General features: G+C 54.7%; 5 protein-coding genes across 5 annotated transcripts; 2 read left to right on the plus strand and 3 right to left on the minus strand.

The window, feature by feature from the left end:
• The first annotated feature begins 1528 nt into the window (after positions 1-1528).
• On the plus strand, positions 1529-4005 carry L226DRAFT_304154 (CyP450 monooxygenase). The gene is made up of 11 exons (XM_067673725.1): positions 1529-1550; positions 1615-2079; positions 2130-2259; positions 2318-2506; positions 2558-2822; positions 2880-3000; positions 3057-3070; positions 3126-3397; positions 3458-3586; positions 3650-3793; positions 3849-4005. The coding sequence occupies exons 2-11, from the start codon at positions 1833-1835 to the stop codon at positions 3946-3948; spliced, it is 1611 nt and encodes a 536-aa protein (XP_067529742.1). The 5' UTR covers positions 1529-1550; positions 1615-1832; the 3' UTR covers positions 3949-4005.
• A 427-nt stretch (positions 4006-4432) lies between these two features.
• On the plus strand, positions 4433-7195 carry L226DRAFT_540021 (cytochrome P450). The gene is made up of 10 exons (XM_067681792.1): positions 4433-4886; positions 4939-5068; positions 5122-5310; positions 5371-5644; positions 5706-5811; positions 5869-5882; positions 5943-6214; positions 6271-6399; positions 6453-6596; positions 6658-7195. Exons 1-10 carry the CDS (start codon positions 4712-4714, stop codon positions 6758-6760), a joined length of 1536 nt encoding a protein of 511 aa, XP_067529743.1. The 5' UTR covers positions 4433-4711; the 3' UTR covers positions 6761-7195.
• On the minus strand, positions 6977-8373 carry L226DRAFT_575801 (uncharacterized protein; the record flags this gene model as incomplete). Its single annotated transcript, XM_067685251.1, has 7 exons — positions 6977-7249; positions 7320-7521; positions 7579-7717; positions 7775-7877; positions 7931-8081; positions 8143-8239; positions 8304-8373. The coding sequence occupies 7 exons, from the start codon at positions 8371-8373 to the stop codon at positions 6977-6979; spliced, it is 1035 nt and encodes a 344-aa protein (XP_067529744.1).
• Positions 8374-9552: 1179 nt separating this feature from the next.
• L226DRAFT_472141 (norsolorinic acid reductase) lies at positions 9553-11409 on the minus strand (the record flags this gene model as incomplete). Its single annotated transcript, XM_067676442.1, has 13 exons — positions 9553-9744; positions 9806-10036; positions 10099-10202; positions 10256-10318; positions 10376-10473; positions 10531-10589; positions 10659-10700; positions 10763-10876; positions 10939-11007; positions 11071-11096; positions 11151-11219; positions 11278-11299; positions 11356-11409. 13 exons carry the CDS (start codon positions 11407-11409, stop codon positions 9553-9555), a joined length of 1143 nt encoding a protein of 380 aa, XP_067529745.1.
• A 688-nt stretch (positions 11410-12097) lies between these two features.
• Positions 12098-13763, minus strand: L226DRAFT_304251 (uncharacterized protein). Its single transcript, XM_067673726.1, has 7 exons — positions 13459-13763; positions 13313-13409; positions 13106-13256; positions 12938-13040; positions 12750-12888; positions 12477-12681; positions 12098-12413 (listed from the first exon to the last, which is right to left on the minus strand). Exons 1-7 carry the CDS (start codon positions 13526-13528, stop codon positions 12192-12194), a joined length of 987 nt encoding a protein of 328 aa, XP_067529746.1. The 5' UTR covers positions 13529-13763; the 3' UTR covers positions 12098-12191.
• Positions 13764-13796: the final 33 nt, after the last annotated feature.

Consider the following 13796-nt stretch of genomic DNA (forward strand, 5'->3'; position numbering starts at 1 on the left):
GGCGCGGAGGAAGCTTCGCCATGCCTAAAGCCACCGTCTGATGACGTGCTCTTGCCTCTACATAGGGCAAGGAAATTTCGGCCTCTTCACGGCCCGCGCATGCTGTCTACAATTTGTACGACTGGACAGCAGGCAATGAGGTGGATTAACAGTACCTCCTCACCAAGATGATGAAGTCCAACTCACTGTCGTGTCTCCGCATGTCGCGCCCAGGAGATGTCAGGTTGGGACGGCGTCATTGCCGGTGGGTGGTTTTCTCCCATCGCGACGTCAAATTCAGGTCACCATCATTGACACGCTCATGCATTGCGCCCACACCGATACCAGCGTCGTTATCTGATGGGCGGTAAGGATGGTACAATTTTTGCAGCGCCGTAAGCTTTTTCTCCCTGTGTTGGGGTCGAGAGTCGAGACGGTTCTAACTGATACTTGTAACGGGCCGAATGTCGACCACAGTTACTCCTGTTTCAACCACCACTTCAATGTGAGTTAATGCTTGAAGATATTCCAAAACTCCCGTCCGTTCTCACTTCCCCTCATAGCCGCCTTACACCCCTGCAAGACGCTCTATAGCGTTGCTTCCCTTCCTGAGCGCATCGGCGGTGAGAGGATCCCCCCTATTGGGTCAGTCACGAGCGTGTTTCTCCCATCGAAGCTCCCCGGTCTCAGTTGTCAGGAAGCCTTGAGATCTTCTCATACATGCGAGGTCCGGCTGTCACTGCGAACATCGTACACGAATCCGATGCTAATCCTCGCGTTGGTTTCTGCCGCTGCTACCTGAGGTACCCGAGCTCGATGCTAATCACCGGTTAAGCGAGACAAGTTCTTTGTGTTGGTGGCCGCAACTCCGCCATGTTTGGAAGACCTCAACGCCTGCCCCGCCGCTGGTCGTGGCGAGGTCATTAAAAGGGTCAGCATGGAACGTCCGTTGATCGCACACCGAAATGGGACTCCTATTTCATCGCGCCCGGAGGGAATTTGACGAATTCGATGTGAGCTCCCGGCGGTTACGTGAGTTTGCGCACCCATACGGTAGTTCTCCGTTCTGACCGGCTACTCCGCAGCGCTCAACGCTTCACATATGGAACCTCAGAACCCTCGGGCGGCTGGCGCTCAACGACGGCCCTCATCCATACCTCCCACTATGCCCTCTTCTGCCGGTGCCTCGCGCCATACGGCATTGTCCTGGACAAGTGCGACGGGGCTGTCATCATGCGTCACTTGCCCTCCCGTCGTGAGAGCGAAGGTACCAACATCTGTCTACAGAACGGCAACAGTTACGGGATAGTCAGTGGCAACTGTCCGATGAAGTCCCTGCGACATGCATGGCCCTGAACTGGTTGACGCTGGACTCCAGGTGGACGCAAGGGTTTGTTTGCGAGTGGGCGGTCTCATGCCAAGGGGAAGTCCTCCTTCAGCCCTCTCATTTGGTATGGTGTCCGTATTTTGCCTCCTCTCAGACTAGCGCATTTCTGGTGGCACTTGTCATGTCTCAGCCACAGAATGTTCCAAGCTATCACACCGGGAGAGTAGTCCTAAGTGGGGCTGTGGTGAGCAGTGCTATTCGGCCTTCAATAATTTGGAAACGCCACCAGGCTGAGCTGACCTTCCCAGCAGAGCCCCATAACTCCCCGATTTTGACGGGACTCCTGAACGGCACCGACAGGTGGCTATAGCTGTGGGAAGGCGTATGAAGAACGGGACCGCTGGACGCCGTCTTCAGAACGGGGTATGTGCGGCCCTGTCAGGTTCTCTGCCGCTCGACCATGCACCCTGAGATCTGAGGTCCCAGAGCGGCCCGATATATTTAGTCCCAAGGGCAGGAGGAATGAATGCTACACCCACCCGCGAAGCCGCACTCCCTCCCTTTCTTAGGCAACATGCTTGCCTCCCCTCTTGAGGCTTCGCTAATCCTCTCGTTATGTGTCCTCTTCGTCGTCGGCCTTGAATACCGTCGGCGCGCCGCTCGCAAGCTACCCCTTCCCCCGGGGCCCCCGCCCCTTCCTCTGGTCGGAAATATCCTAGATGTTCCGAAGTCGATATGCGCCGAGGAGTACAACGTTCTCAGCATGAAGTATGGTGAGTATGTACGCTCAAGAGGCTCGTGCAGTGGTGTTGATATACCGCAGGGGATATTGTGCACCTCAACGTGCTCGGGCAACATATGATCATTCTTGGCTCTTTTGAGGCTGCGTCCGAACTGTTGGACAAAAGATCGGCCAACTACTCTGGGAAACCTGCGTCGGCGATGGCTGATCTGTGAGTTTCACATACGACCGTCGAAAACCTCTGTATTCAATGCTGACTGTGTCTTTAGGATCGGCCTGGACTGGAACGTTGCGCTGTTAGGGAACGGTGAGACCTGGCGCAAGCACAGGAAGGAGTTCCATCGCTTCTTCAGCATCACCGCTGTCGCGCGGTACAACAATCTCATCGAGATCGGAGCTCGGCGGTTCCTCAGGAAGCTGCTCGAGAACCCTGCGGCCTTTTCCGAGCACGCTCAGTTGTGAGTTTGTTCGTGTTCCGAGTTTATTCTGGCCACTGACTATCCAACTAGCTCGTTCGGCGCAACGGTCATGCGGGTTGTTTACGGCATTGAGGTCGAGAGCAAGGAAGACCAGTATCTGTCTCTAGCAGAAGAGGGGAACGACATATTCCAGAAGGCGTTCGTTCCCGGCAAGTACCTGGTTGAGACCTTCCCTATCCTCAAGCATGTTCCTGCGTGGCTTCCCGGCGCTGGTTTCCGGCGAGATGCTACTGCCTGGAGCGAGATATACTATCAAACCCGTTTCAAACCGTTCCAAGCTACGATAGAGAGAATGGTGCGTACGGGGATCATTGCACGAGGTTAACTAGAAAGCTGAGTGTAGCGTTAATAGCACCGCGATGGACCGGACTCTTCCATGGTTTCCACCATGATGCGAGGTATCCTCGAAGGAGAGAAGGTCACGGCTGAGGATGAAATCATCGCGCGAGATGTGGCAGGTGCTATCTACTTAGGCACGTCCACCACATTTCCGTCACTACTCGCGCTGACGGCCCCTTAATACCTATAGCTGGAGCCGAGACTGTGAGTTCCACATTTCCTGCCCTGGCTCTTCGTAGCTCATACTTGCAATTCTAAGACCTTGACGGCCATTCGACTCTTCTTCCTAGCCGTGCTCACTCATCCCGAGGTTCAGAAGCGCGCTCAGGAAGAGTTGGACGCCGTTGTCGGTCTCGACCGCCTTCCCACGCTCAACGATCGCCCGTCACTGCCGTATATCGAAGCCATGGTCCGCGAGTGCCTCCGGTGGAGGCCCATCTTACCCCTCGCACTCCCACGCACTTCACAGGCAGATGACGAATATCAAGGTTACCTCATACCCAAGGGATCAATCGTGCTGGCTAACTCTTGGTACGTCGCGTATGGTCAGAAGTTGCAGTGGTTTTGGGCTTTAACAATAAGACGCCGCAGGATCTTCTCGCGCGATCCGCGCTACTACCCACAACCGGAGAGGTTCATGCCCGAGCGCTTCCTCAAGGACGGAAAACTCGACCCGGACGTACGAGACCCGCGCGTATTTGCCTTCGGATATGGACGCAGGTGAATGCCTGCAGCCTCCCCAAGCTATTATTGCCGTATAGCGCTCTGATCAATCCACTCTAGGATATGCCCTGGCCGGCACTTCGGAGAGGCGTCTGTCTTCATCAACATTGCATCCGTCTTGCACTCATTCACCATCGAGCCGCCTCTGGACAAGGCAGGCAAGCCATTCGTTCCCGATGTCAAGATGACTACTGGTTTTCTCTCGTAAGTGATTCCGACCTATGGTTTGTTGAAGACAGTGACTCTAACACTCTCGTAGGTGTCCGGAGCCCTTCGACTGCAGAATTACGCCACGATCCCGTACCGCGGAGTCCCTTATGGTTGCTGACGGCGTTGACGCTGTGGAACGTGGGGAGTAACATGTTAGCCTCCGTCTTCGGTGTACTCAGCGAATATGATTTGACCTCTGTTGTCATATGTGTACCCGGATCATGCGGGGATGGGGGTCACTGTTCATCGTTGTTTACCGATGATCACTCGTATTGACTTCCAAAACCGCAGACATACATAGATGGGCTAGCGTAGTTTGGGTGGCATTGAGGTCGGTTATCAGGTCTTGTCCGCAAGTGTCCGGATGGGCCGGCTCGATCACTACGTACTGACACTTGTGTACAGGGATACGGAGTACTGGTCTGAGGTTGCGGATGAAAGAATTTCATCTGTTATGAAATGAGCAGAGGTCAACGTTTGATGATACGCAGTACGCTTCCCAGAAAACGAAGACGGTTGCAGATGCAAGGGCGCCTCAACTTGAACTAGGCGGGGCGCCCGTATCCGGCGGCGCCTCGCCCATACCACATTCTCCACGCACCTGCAGTGCTTGTCAGATGAAGCCGTGATGCACCGGAGACCGCAAGGCGCACATAGGGGGCGGTCTCTGTCTTTTTGGCGACCGCACTGTGCTGCATGCCCACCTCGACGAGGACTGTCTTGAGTCTAACGTCAACTTAGCCCTGAGGCTCGCTGGCACTCACTTGCGGAGACTGCGAGTAGGTCCTGTCTTCAACACTCGCCTCGTGATAGAGCTCCTCTGCCTTTCGGACATAGTCAATCTTACCAGCCCGTCGATTCGCCACACCTTGCACCGCGATGTACCAACTTCTATCCCACGTCACTGACAACATGTCCCTCTGGGTACTCGCGACTTTATTCCTCGCGCTACTGCTGGTCTGGAAACGCCGCACAAAAGGCCTTCCGCTGCCGCCTGGACCGCCGCCACGCTTCTTCGTGGGGAATGTCCCCGACCTGCCCAAGAAGTTTGGGTATCGGGGTTACGACGCACTGTGCAAGCAATATGGCACGTCTTCCTACGCACACTTCCCGCCTTTAACACTGACGATACTTCACAGGAGACATCGTCCACCTGGATGCCTTCGGTATACCATTGATCATCCTAGGAACGCAACAGGTGGCCGTGGACTTGTTGGAACGACGTTCTGCCACCTACTCGGACCGGCGATTCTCCGTTATGGCAGACCTGTAAGTCACCAATTTTTGCTTCAGTGTCCTTATGGCTAAACTACCTCTGCCAGAACTGGATTCTCGTGGTTCTTTGCAGTGAATCCATATGGTACCATGTGGCGCAAAGCAAGACGAGCCTTCTCGGAGACAATGAACCCGAATGCTGTGCCGCAGTATAGGTTGGTTGCGGACCGTGCGGTCCGGAGATACCTCCTCCGAGTACTCGAAGAGCCAGACAATTACCGCAGCAACGCACTCTAGTGAGTATTACCCCATTTTTGATGGTGACGAGGTGCTGTGTGTTGATGCAGATTTATCAGCATGTACAACGCGACGATCATCGCGGTCGCGTACGGCTTGGACGTGCAGGCCGCAAAGTCCGAGAATGACAAGTACGTCAAGATCGCTGAGCAGACGATGAAGTCCTTCCACGAGGCCTTCACCCTGGGCGCCAGCCATGTGGAACGGTTCCCCGTGCTGAGGCATTTCCCTTCGTGGTTCCCGCTCGCCGGCTTCAAACGCAAGCTTCCGGAGTGGAGCGCTGATGCGCGCAGGTTGAGGGACGAGCCTTGGGATGCAGCGATGACTGCCTTGGTATGCCTTTTCTCTAATACTCTATTGCATGTCACTTCTAACAGCTTTACGCACATCCTAGAACGAAGGGAGTGCGACATCGTCTATGGCTAGCATTTTGACTGGAGATGCCAACACCGAGGAAGAGATTAACATAGCCAAAGGCGCATGCGCATCTGCGTATGCAGGTACGTAGTTTTCTACTGACCATGGTGGCATTCCCTAATGTATCATCTGTCATACAGCCGGAGCTGATACGGTACGTTTCGCCCGAGTGCTACAGCATATGTACTAAACTAACAAGCTTTCATAATTGCAGATGTTCGCTACATTCGCAATGTTCATGGCCGCAATGGTCCTGTTCCCAGAGACCCAACAGCGCGCCCAAGCTGAACTCGACTCCGTCATCGGACCGGACCGCCTCCCCGACATCCGCGACAAGGAGCAGCTGCCCTATCTGTCCGCACTCTTGGTCGAGGTGTTCCGCTGGAAGCCTGTCGTGCCAACAGGTGTCGCTCACCTCGCTATGGAAGAGGACGAGTACAGGGGTTATCGGATACCTCGCGGCGCATTGATGATTCCGAATCCTTGGTATGTCTCTTCTGTGCTCACACAGGATCGACTTCTCTGTCTCATGATACTGGCAGGGCGTATTCGCGTGATCCGGCTGTGTACCCAGACCCGGAGGAGTTCAGGCCTGAGAGGTTCCTCAAGGACGGAAAGTTGGACCTTGGTGACAGGGACCCTGCCGCGTCCGTCTTCGGCTACGGGAGAAGGTGAGCATAACTCTATTGCGTTCGGGTGCGCTTCTGAACGTGTGTAACTGCAGAATCTGTCCCGGGAGATACTTCGCGGAAGAGATGCTCTTCACGACCATCGCATCGCTGCTACACTGCTTCGACATGTCCGGCCCTCGAGATGAGGATGGGAACCCCGTCAAGTTCGAGCTGAAATTCCTGGACGTGTCGCCCGTGTGAGTATCGTCGTTTGTGTTATGTGCGGGGTAGGGTTGGCTGATCAAAAGACATCTGCAGGCTCCCAGAGGAATTCCAATGTCACATACGCCCTCGTTCGGCGGGCGCGGAGAGCCTCATACGTACAGTGTGTTACGAGTCCGAGCTCGCCGCGATGACCTAAAGAGGTGTGTAGCAGTTTTTGTTCTGAGATGCTCTCCTTTCAATCGATGTAGACCCCCTAAGGTGATTATATAGCCGCATCAAATATTGTTGTGAGATAACTCGCTGTTCGTTCTACATGATCTCTTCTGAATAGATATTCTCATTCATGTACTTAACATAACTGGGCAGTTACCACAGGCACTACAGGGTCCAACGCGTCCTAGGAGTAAGCCGCTCAATTTGCAACAGCGAACGTGGGCTCGGACAAAGTGGTCGCCCGCTCTAGGTCACTCTTCGTGTCCGCAAACAGCATCCCAGAAGCGTTCTTGCCGCGGGCGTTGAGAGAGACTTCAAGCTCAGTCCCTGCGGCCGTCGTGTCTGTTCCATACCCCGTGCTCTGGCCAGACGGACCATTACGGAAGACCATGCTGGTCCTGGTAACGTAGGTGTCTTCTTGCTGCGTGTATCCGCTGTTCACCGCGTAGACGATCATGGTCGGCACGATGCCCTGTCATGGGGAAGGGGCGAAATAAGCGTGAGCTTGGCTGTCGCGAAGCATATTGGACAAGGAGACGCACCGTGATCTGCGGCATGACCTCGAAGACGATGTACAGGGCATTCGTGCCGTGGATGCCGTCAGGCGGCGATAGACGGAACAGCGTGAACTCAGTGACCTTTGCAGCCGTGATGATCACACCGGATTCGATGATGAGCAGCAGGACACGGGTGTAGCGGCCGGGCATCTGCAGGCCCATCGCCTTGGGCTTCCTGGTGATGTACCTGTAGGAAAATATGGGATGGGTACAACGCATGGAGGCATTAGACGGCCGCACGTACCAGATGCGGGAGGCAATAGCAGCTGTGACTATGATGTTCGTTGCCATTGACATGACGAACATCGCAGTACCCCAAGGAACCGTCGACTGGACCGTGGGATGGGGAAGAAGATAGTGCGAGACTGAACCGTAGCCCGCAACTGTGGATACCAAAGTGTCAGAACACGCAGCGCACCGGATGCCAGGCTGCGACGCACTGAGTTCACCGAAGGTCATCACGATCGGAAACACCGATACCCAGAGGTTCCTGCCCCATACGACGTGAAGTCGCCAGACGACGACCATGTCGCCCACGAATAGCTGTTTCATGGATGTGAGCATACGAAGATGGCCATTCAGAACGATATACGCACACTGGTGATATAGATGTAGTCCTTCGCGACATTCAATCGGATCGAGACGTTAGCGAAGTAGGCAATTGGTCCAATCGTGTCACGGTAAATAATGAAGCCCTGGATGAGGCGGACGAGAGCCAGTGCGATGTGCGTAGTGGCCAGAGTGTACCTGGGGAGCTCTTAATATTGAGAGCACGGCGAAGAAGCATGACTTTAACGAGATGACGTACAGGAGCACGATGGAAGTCGTCGTGAAGACATTAATACCTTGACGGCGCTTCTTGTAGATGAGACGCAGTGACGCTATGAACAAGAGCGTGTAAAATCCTAGAGACCGTGGATGTCAGACTTGGAGATGAATACTATAGGATGTACCTCGCAGTATACTGACCCCAGAAGAACGACGCTAACCAACCACCGACGAGGTAGGCCTCGTCCATCGGGAAGTACGAGGGAGCCATCGTTGTCCAATGAGTGTCTGAGAAGCCGCGGAGGAAGGGTGGAGAGCGCGTAGTCCGCTAAGTATAAGAGGGCTCGAACCATGCCGCACGAGCGCGCGCTCCCCGCCTCCGCATTGCAGCGAGCGTTCCGGATCTGTCACAAGATCAGGACCGCCCATGTTCGTGCGGTTCGCGCAGCGAATGAGTGTGGAGACCATCCAACACTACACCATAACATATTTGGATCAGTGCGGATTCCCGGTACGTGTCAACAAACGGCTCACCGATTGGTACGGATAGTGACATTGAACCTCGTCTCTCGCAACGCTGAAAGTGGACAATCAGTCTGAGAGAACCCTGTCCGGTTCAACGTCCACAAGACGTCTTGCCAGTAGCTGCATGTTCTCATGCACTTGTAATAGCTCATACCAAGCATACAGAAAACAGTTGTGGTATGACGAATGAGGTTAGATACTCATACAACCACATCCTGTGCATCTTGTGGTCGATCAGAGAAGCCAATGACGTGCCTCGACGTTGAACGAGGCCACGACGGGTACTCTGGGAATCCTGGGACTGATGCTCACCCACACTGGACTACCTCAAAAAAGGGGTAATTCTTTTGTTGAAGACTAGCCGTGGGGTACACGAGTACCGGTGGAAACTGCCAGCGGGGCGCTGCGATGGAGGAATTGGATAAAGCTCAGCGCGCGGCTGCCAGTGCGGCCTGATACGGGTACGGCTGACATATTGCCAATACTGCAGTACGTAGTACTTACTTGGCTATTTGCGTCGCCAGCAACCGCAAGTGTTTTCTGTTCGTGGGTAAGATAGCATAGGTCGAGTGGATGGACGTCGAAGTTGCAAGATGATATTGATCCTGAGCGCGGCAGTTTGGCTGGTCGGATATTGCCGAAGCACCATAGGCGCTGGCTTGGACTCCAGTCCCGGAGGGCATTTCAAGTCTTCCAAGTTTCTCGCCATGCATGTCTCGTCTGAGATTCATTGAGCAGTAAAACTACAAAGGTTGCTTTGGTGAAGTACTGTGAGAACTGGGGGTAAGGTGTGGGACCATACTGTTGGCGGCCTGCGAACGCGCTCAGCCTGAAACTTATCTTCATCGCAGCTCCGAGCAGGACTGGGACATCGTGATATCGTACAAATCTCTTTGGTTCTCCACAAGACATACTCCCCTTTTCTTTACGCACCCGGAGCGATAGGAGCCGCCGCCTTGACATACTTCGTGTTCCCAGCAGCAAGGACGAAGAAGTTGGGACGGCCATCCCCATGTGCCGGATCGGCGCCGAAGTAGTTGTACGGGAAGCCCAAGTTGAACGGCACGGCCTCCTCGAGTGACTTGATCTGCTCCGCAGTGAGAGTAATCTCCAGGCCCTACAAGTGCCCAATCAACCTGAGCCACTTCAGCATTCATTAGAAGATAGGCGCGACGAACCTTGATGACCTCCTTGAGCTGCGCGGGACTTCGCCCGCCGACGATCGGGAACACGTATGGCGACTTGGCCAGAGCCCATGCGACGGCAACCGCGCTGAGCGACGTGCCCTCGCCGATCTCGCCGGCTACCTTCTCTAGCGCCTGGCTGACCTTCTTCTCGTCCTCGGTCTGGGGCATCCCGTAGCGGAACGCACTGCGGGCCTTAAGCTCGGCTTCGGTCTTGAACTTGCCCTGCGTACATCAGTTGTGAGTGGGACGTCGTAGAGAATGCGCATGGGTGAGGTTGCGCGCACCTGGCCGAGGACGCCCCATGGGACGATACCCATGCCCTCAGCGCGGCACATGGGCACGATCTCGCGCTCGAGGTCGCGTTCTTTGAGGTTCCATGCGCCTTGGTCTGGAGAGTGGAGGTCAGTGGCACAAAGCTGGACATGCGGGGTGGCTACGCACAGACAACGAATTGGGCCATGCCGTGCTCCCGGGCGTAGTCGTTCGCCTTCGCAACGATCCAAGCTATGACCGACATGAGCACGAATCCTATGCGCGATGAACAGGTATGTTCGACTGTACCTGGAGTGTCTGAGATGCCGAGGTAGAGGACCTTGTTCGCCTTGACGAGAGAGTCCAGTGCTTGCATGACCTCCGGGATGGAGGTGGAGTAGTCCCAGCTAGTGATGATTGGTGATCAGCGCCAGGAATTCTGCACTCGTGACCGTTCGCCTCACAGATGCAGATATAGGATATCAAGGTATGTTGTCTTCAGCTTCGCGAGGCTTTCTTGCAGCTAACGTAGCCGAGATGTACAGTCAGCTCGCTGAAGCCTCAGACAACTGCGACGTTGCTAGTTACCGACCATAAGCAAAAGACTCTTGCGATGGTTCCCTTGGTAGTTTGCCTGCAACGTCGAACAGCGTCAATGTACATCCTTCCGCAGGACTTGTAGCTTGCGAGACGTACCTTGATTGACACCTCGGGATCGATGTTCTTGATCCCGATGGTGTACTTCGTGGCGATCACCATCTGGTCTCTGTTCCGTCGCGCTGCCATCCACTCGCCGAGAATCTCTTCTGTCTAGAAGATCCAATTCATCAGTTCTGGAGTCGGTTGTGACTCTGGGCTAGGAGTGACAGTACCTCTCCATCATTATAGTTGGTGGACGTGTCCAGGAAGTTGCCGCCGTTCTTGAAGTATGTGTCCAGGAACTATGACAGCAGGTCAACTATTCAGTCTTACAGTTGTCGTTGCCTGCACAAGCCTCGTTTTACCTCGAACGCTTCCTCCTTGGTCGTTCCTATTGAGCCGTGGGTTAGTTCAAGATGAAGCGTTGTGCGATCCAACCACTTACCACCAGCCATAGCTTGGCTCCAGGCTTGACCAAGAGACATCGTGCCGAGGCATATCGGCGAAACGCGAACTAGGATTCAAGGATCTTCAGCTCTGAAACGAACCTGCAGGACGGTTGAAAGACTTACTACCGGCAGAAGGAGAGAGCAGCTATCGCACTCATCAGTAAGTGATCATCATTGGCATCAAGAAGCAGTAGAACTCACCCTATAGCGACCAAGCTCGCTGGGGGGCGGCGGTTGTGGTGCAAAAGAGCTCATGTCGATAGTGGTGGCGATAGCAGCGGCGATTGAGACGCTTCGCCTCTGGAATCGTCTTATAAGGGCACCCCTACGTCACGCGCCTGGGTCTGCTGCGACTGCCTTCGCTCGCCAGGTGCGTGGGACGGCATATCACGAGAAGAATCATCGATAGATGGAGCTTGTTACGAGAATAAGCCCCGCCGCCGGTGTGCAATCCCAATCGTCCTGTTATATTCCGGGCTAGAAGCATTGGACCGCTCACCTTGTCTTGTCATCACGGTGCATCAGAAGATGCTTTAGTCCTCGACCGCACGAGCGCTATAGACCTGCAAATCGACGGAGTTCAGTCACTGTCGTCGGGTTCGCGCCTGTGATGGAATATCATCGCGGGACTATGGCTGAGTGCGTCTATTATCCACCGCGCCCATCATTGTAAGTACTATAGGCACGCAGCACCGCTCGATGGCATCCGATCGTCCGAATCGTAGAATTGACAGTGAGCGGTCCGCCCATTACGTCCGTTGACTTGTGCTGCGTTGCGGTGCTGGTGTCAGAGATACTGACGGTTGTGTCCAAGTCTTCTGGGCGGCAAAGCAACCTCCTCCGCCACATACCAAAACCGCCGACACTGCACCGGCCTATGCATATCACGAACTAGCACGCACAGGACAGCCCTAGCTCAGTCTTCTGGGTGCATGAGGGCCGGGGGGCCAATAGCAACTTCGCTTGAGAGCGAGGCGCTGCCAGTGCGAACGTGCGCGCGATGATCTCCCATAATGACAATCATCATGATGTGTTCGCTACGGACTGGGGCCGCCGAGAGGCGACTTTTCTACGTCGAGGTCGAGGTCATGTCGAGGATGAGGACAAGGGAATGTCACGAGAGAGCTGTCGGTCCCGCTCGCGCTTACTCCGGAGCGTGTGCCCAGGACGACCGTGTTAGTGATCGCACCGGAGTAGAAGTCCGCCGTTTCGGTGAAGCCGTGGTTCACTGAGTAGACAATCACGGTTGGTACGAGGCCCTGCGCGAGTCCGGGTCAGCACTGGTACAATCATGCTGTCTGAAGATCCAAGGCGGGACGCACGGTGATCTGGGGCATCGCGTCGTAGACGATGTACAGTGCATTGAGACCATTGAGGCCGTCGAGGGGAGCGAGCTTGAAGAGGACAAACTCGATGATCTTTGCTGCGGAGATGAGTGCGCCTGACTCAATGATGAGCAGGATCACTCGTTTGTGGCAATTGTTGCTCGAGACGCCCAGTGTGCCGCGAGAGCGTGCGGTTATATACCTATAACAGAGAGTCGCAGTCAGACCAGATGGAAATAGAAATAGCCTGAGAGAGCGCGAGACAGTTACCAGATTCGAGAAGCAATCATCGCAGTGACGAGGACATTCGTACTGAGAGATATGGCGAACATAGCAGTGCCCCAGCGAACCATGGTCTCCGGGACGGGGTTCGGGAGCAGCCACTGGGAAATAGATCCGTAGCCGGCGACTGACAAGGGAGTTAGCGTGATGCAGCCATAGCGGAAGGCACAACTCACCAAACTCGCCGACTACCATCGATATTGGAAGAACGGAGATCCAGAGGTTGCGGCCCCAGACAACGTAGAGCCGCCATACGACCACGAGGTCTCCGAGGGCTATCTGTATGTCATAGAACAGTAGTGAACAAGGTTGGCAGAACACCGCGAGTGTACACCGGAACGTACGTTTGTGATGTAAATGTAGTCCTTCGCCATGTTGAGGCGGACGGAGATGTTGGCGAAGTATAGAATTGGGCCTATGGTGTCCCGATACAAGACAAACCCTTGGATAAGGCGAACAAGAGCAAGCGCCATGTGCGTGGTCGCTAGCGCATATCTGCACGACATTAGTCGCTTCAGGCTTCTGTCTCGCAAACAGGATAGTGCACTCACAGAAGTATGATCGACCCTGTGGTGAATAGGTTGACGCCATGTCGCCGTCGCCTCCAGATCCCATACATGGTCATAGAAAACATAAGAGTGTAGAAGCCTGTCAAAGGACGTCAGTATGTCAATCAGTGGCTATCCATCTGACTTACCCCAGAAGAACGACTCGAGCCATCCGGCGACGAGGTACGACTCGTCGATGGGGAACGCGGACAAGGACATGGCGGGTGAGAGTAAAGCTGTGGTACATCCACAGATATCGACGGGTACATATATTCAGCAGAGCACATCAAATCCAGAGCTGAAGAAGAGCGCTGTGGGCGTTGAATCGACTTCTTGAGCGGCGTGCGCGTGGGCGGCCTCAGGCTGTGATCAAACGCAACAACGGCGTCAGGCTTCGCGGAAGATGGGTGATCACTGCGGCGCCATCGCTGAAGAGCATCCATCCCTGGCAAGCAACTTGCACCCAGTGTTGTCTCTACGACCCATC

This window comes from Lentinus tigrinus (assembly GCF_003813185.1).
Source record: "Lentinus tigrinus ALCF2SS1-7 unplaced genomic scaffold L226scaffold_50, whole genome shotgun sequence".
Taxonomy (NCBI): domain Eukaryota; kingdom Fungi; phylum Basidiomycota; class Agaricomycetes; order Polyporales; family Polyporaceae; genus Lentinus; species Lentinus tigrinus.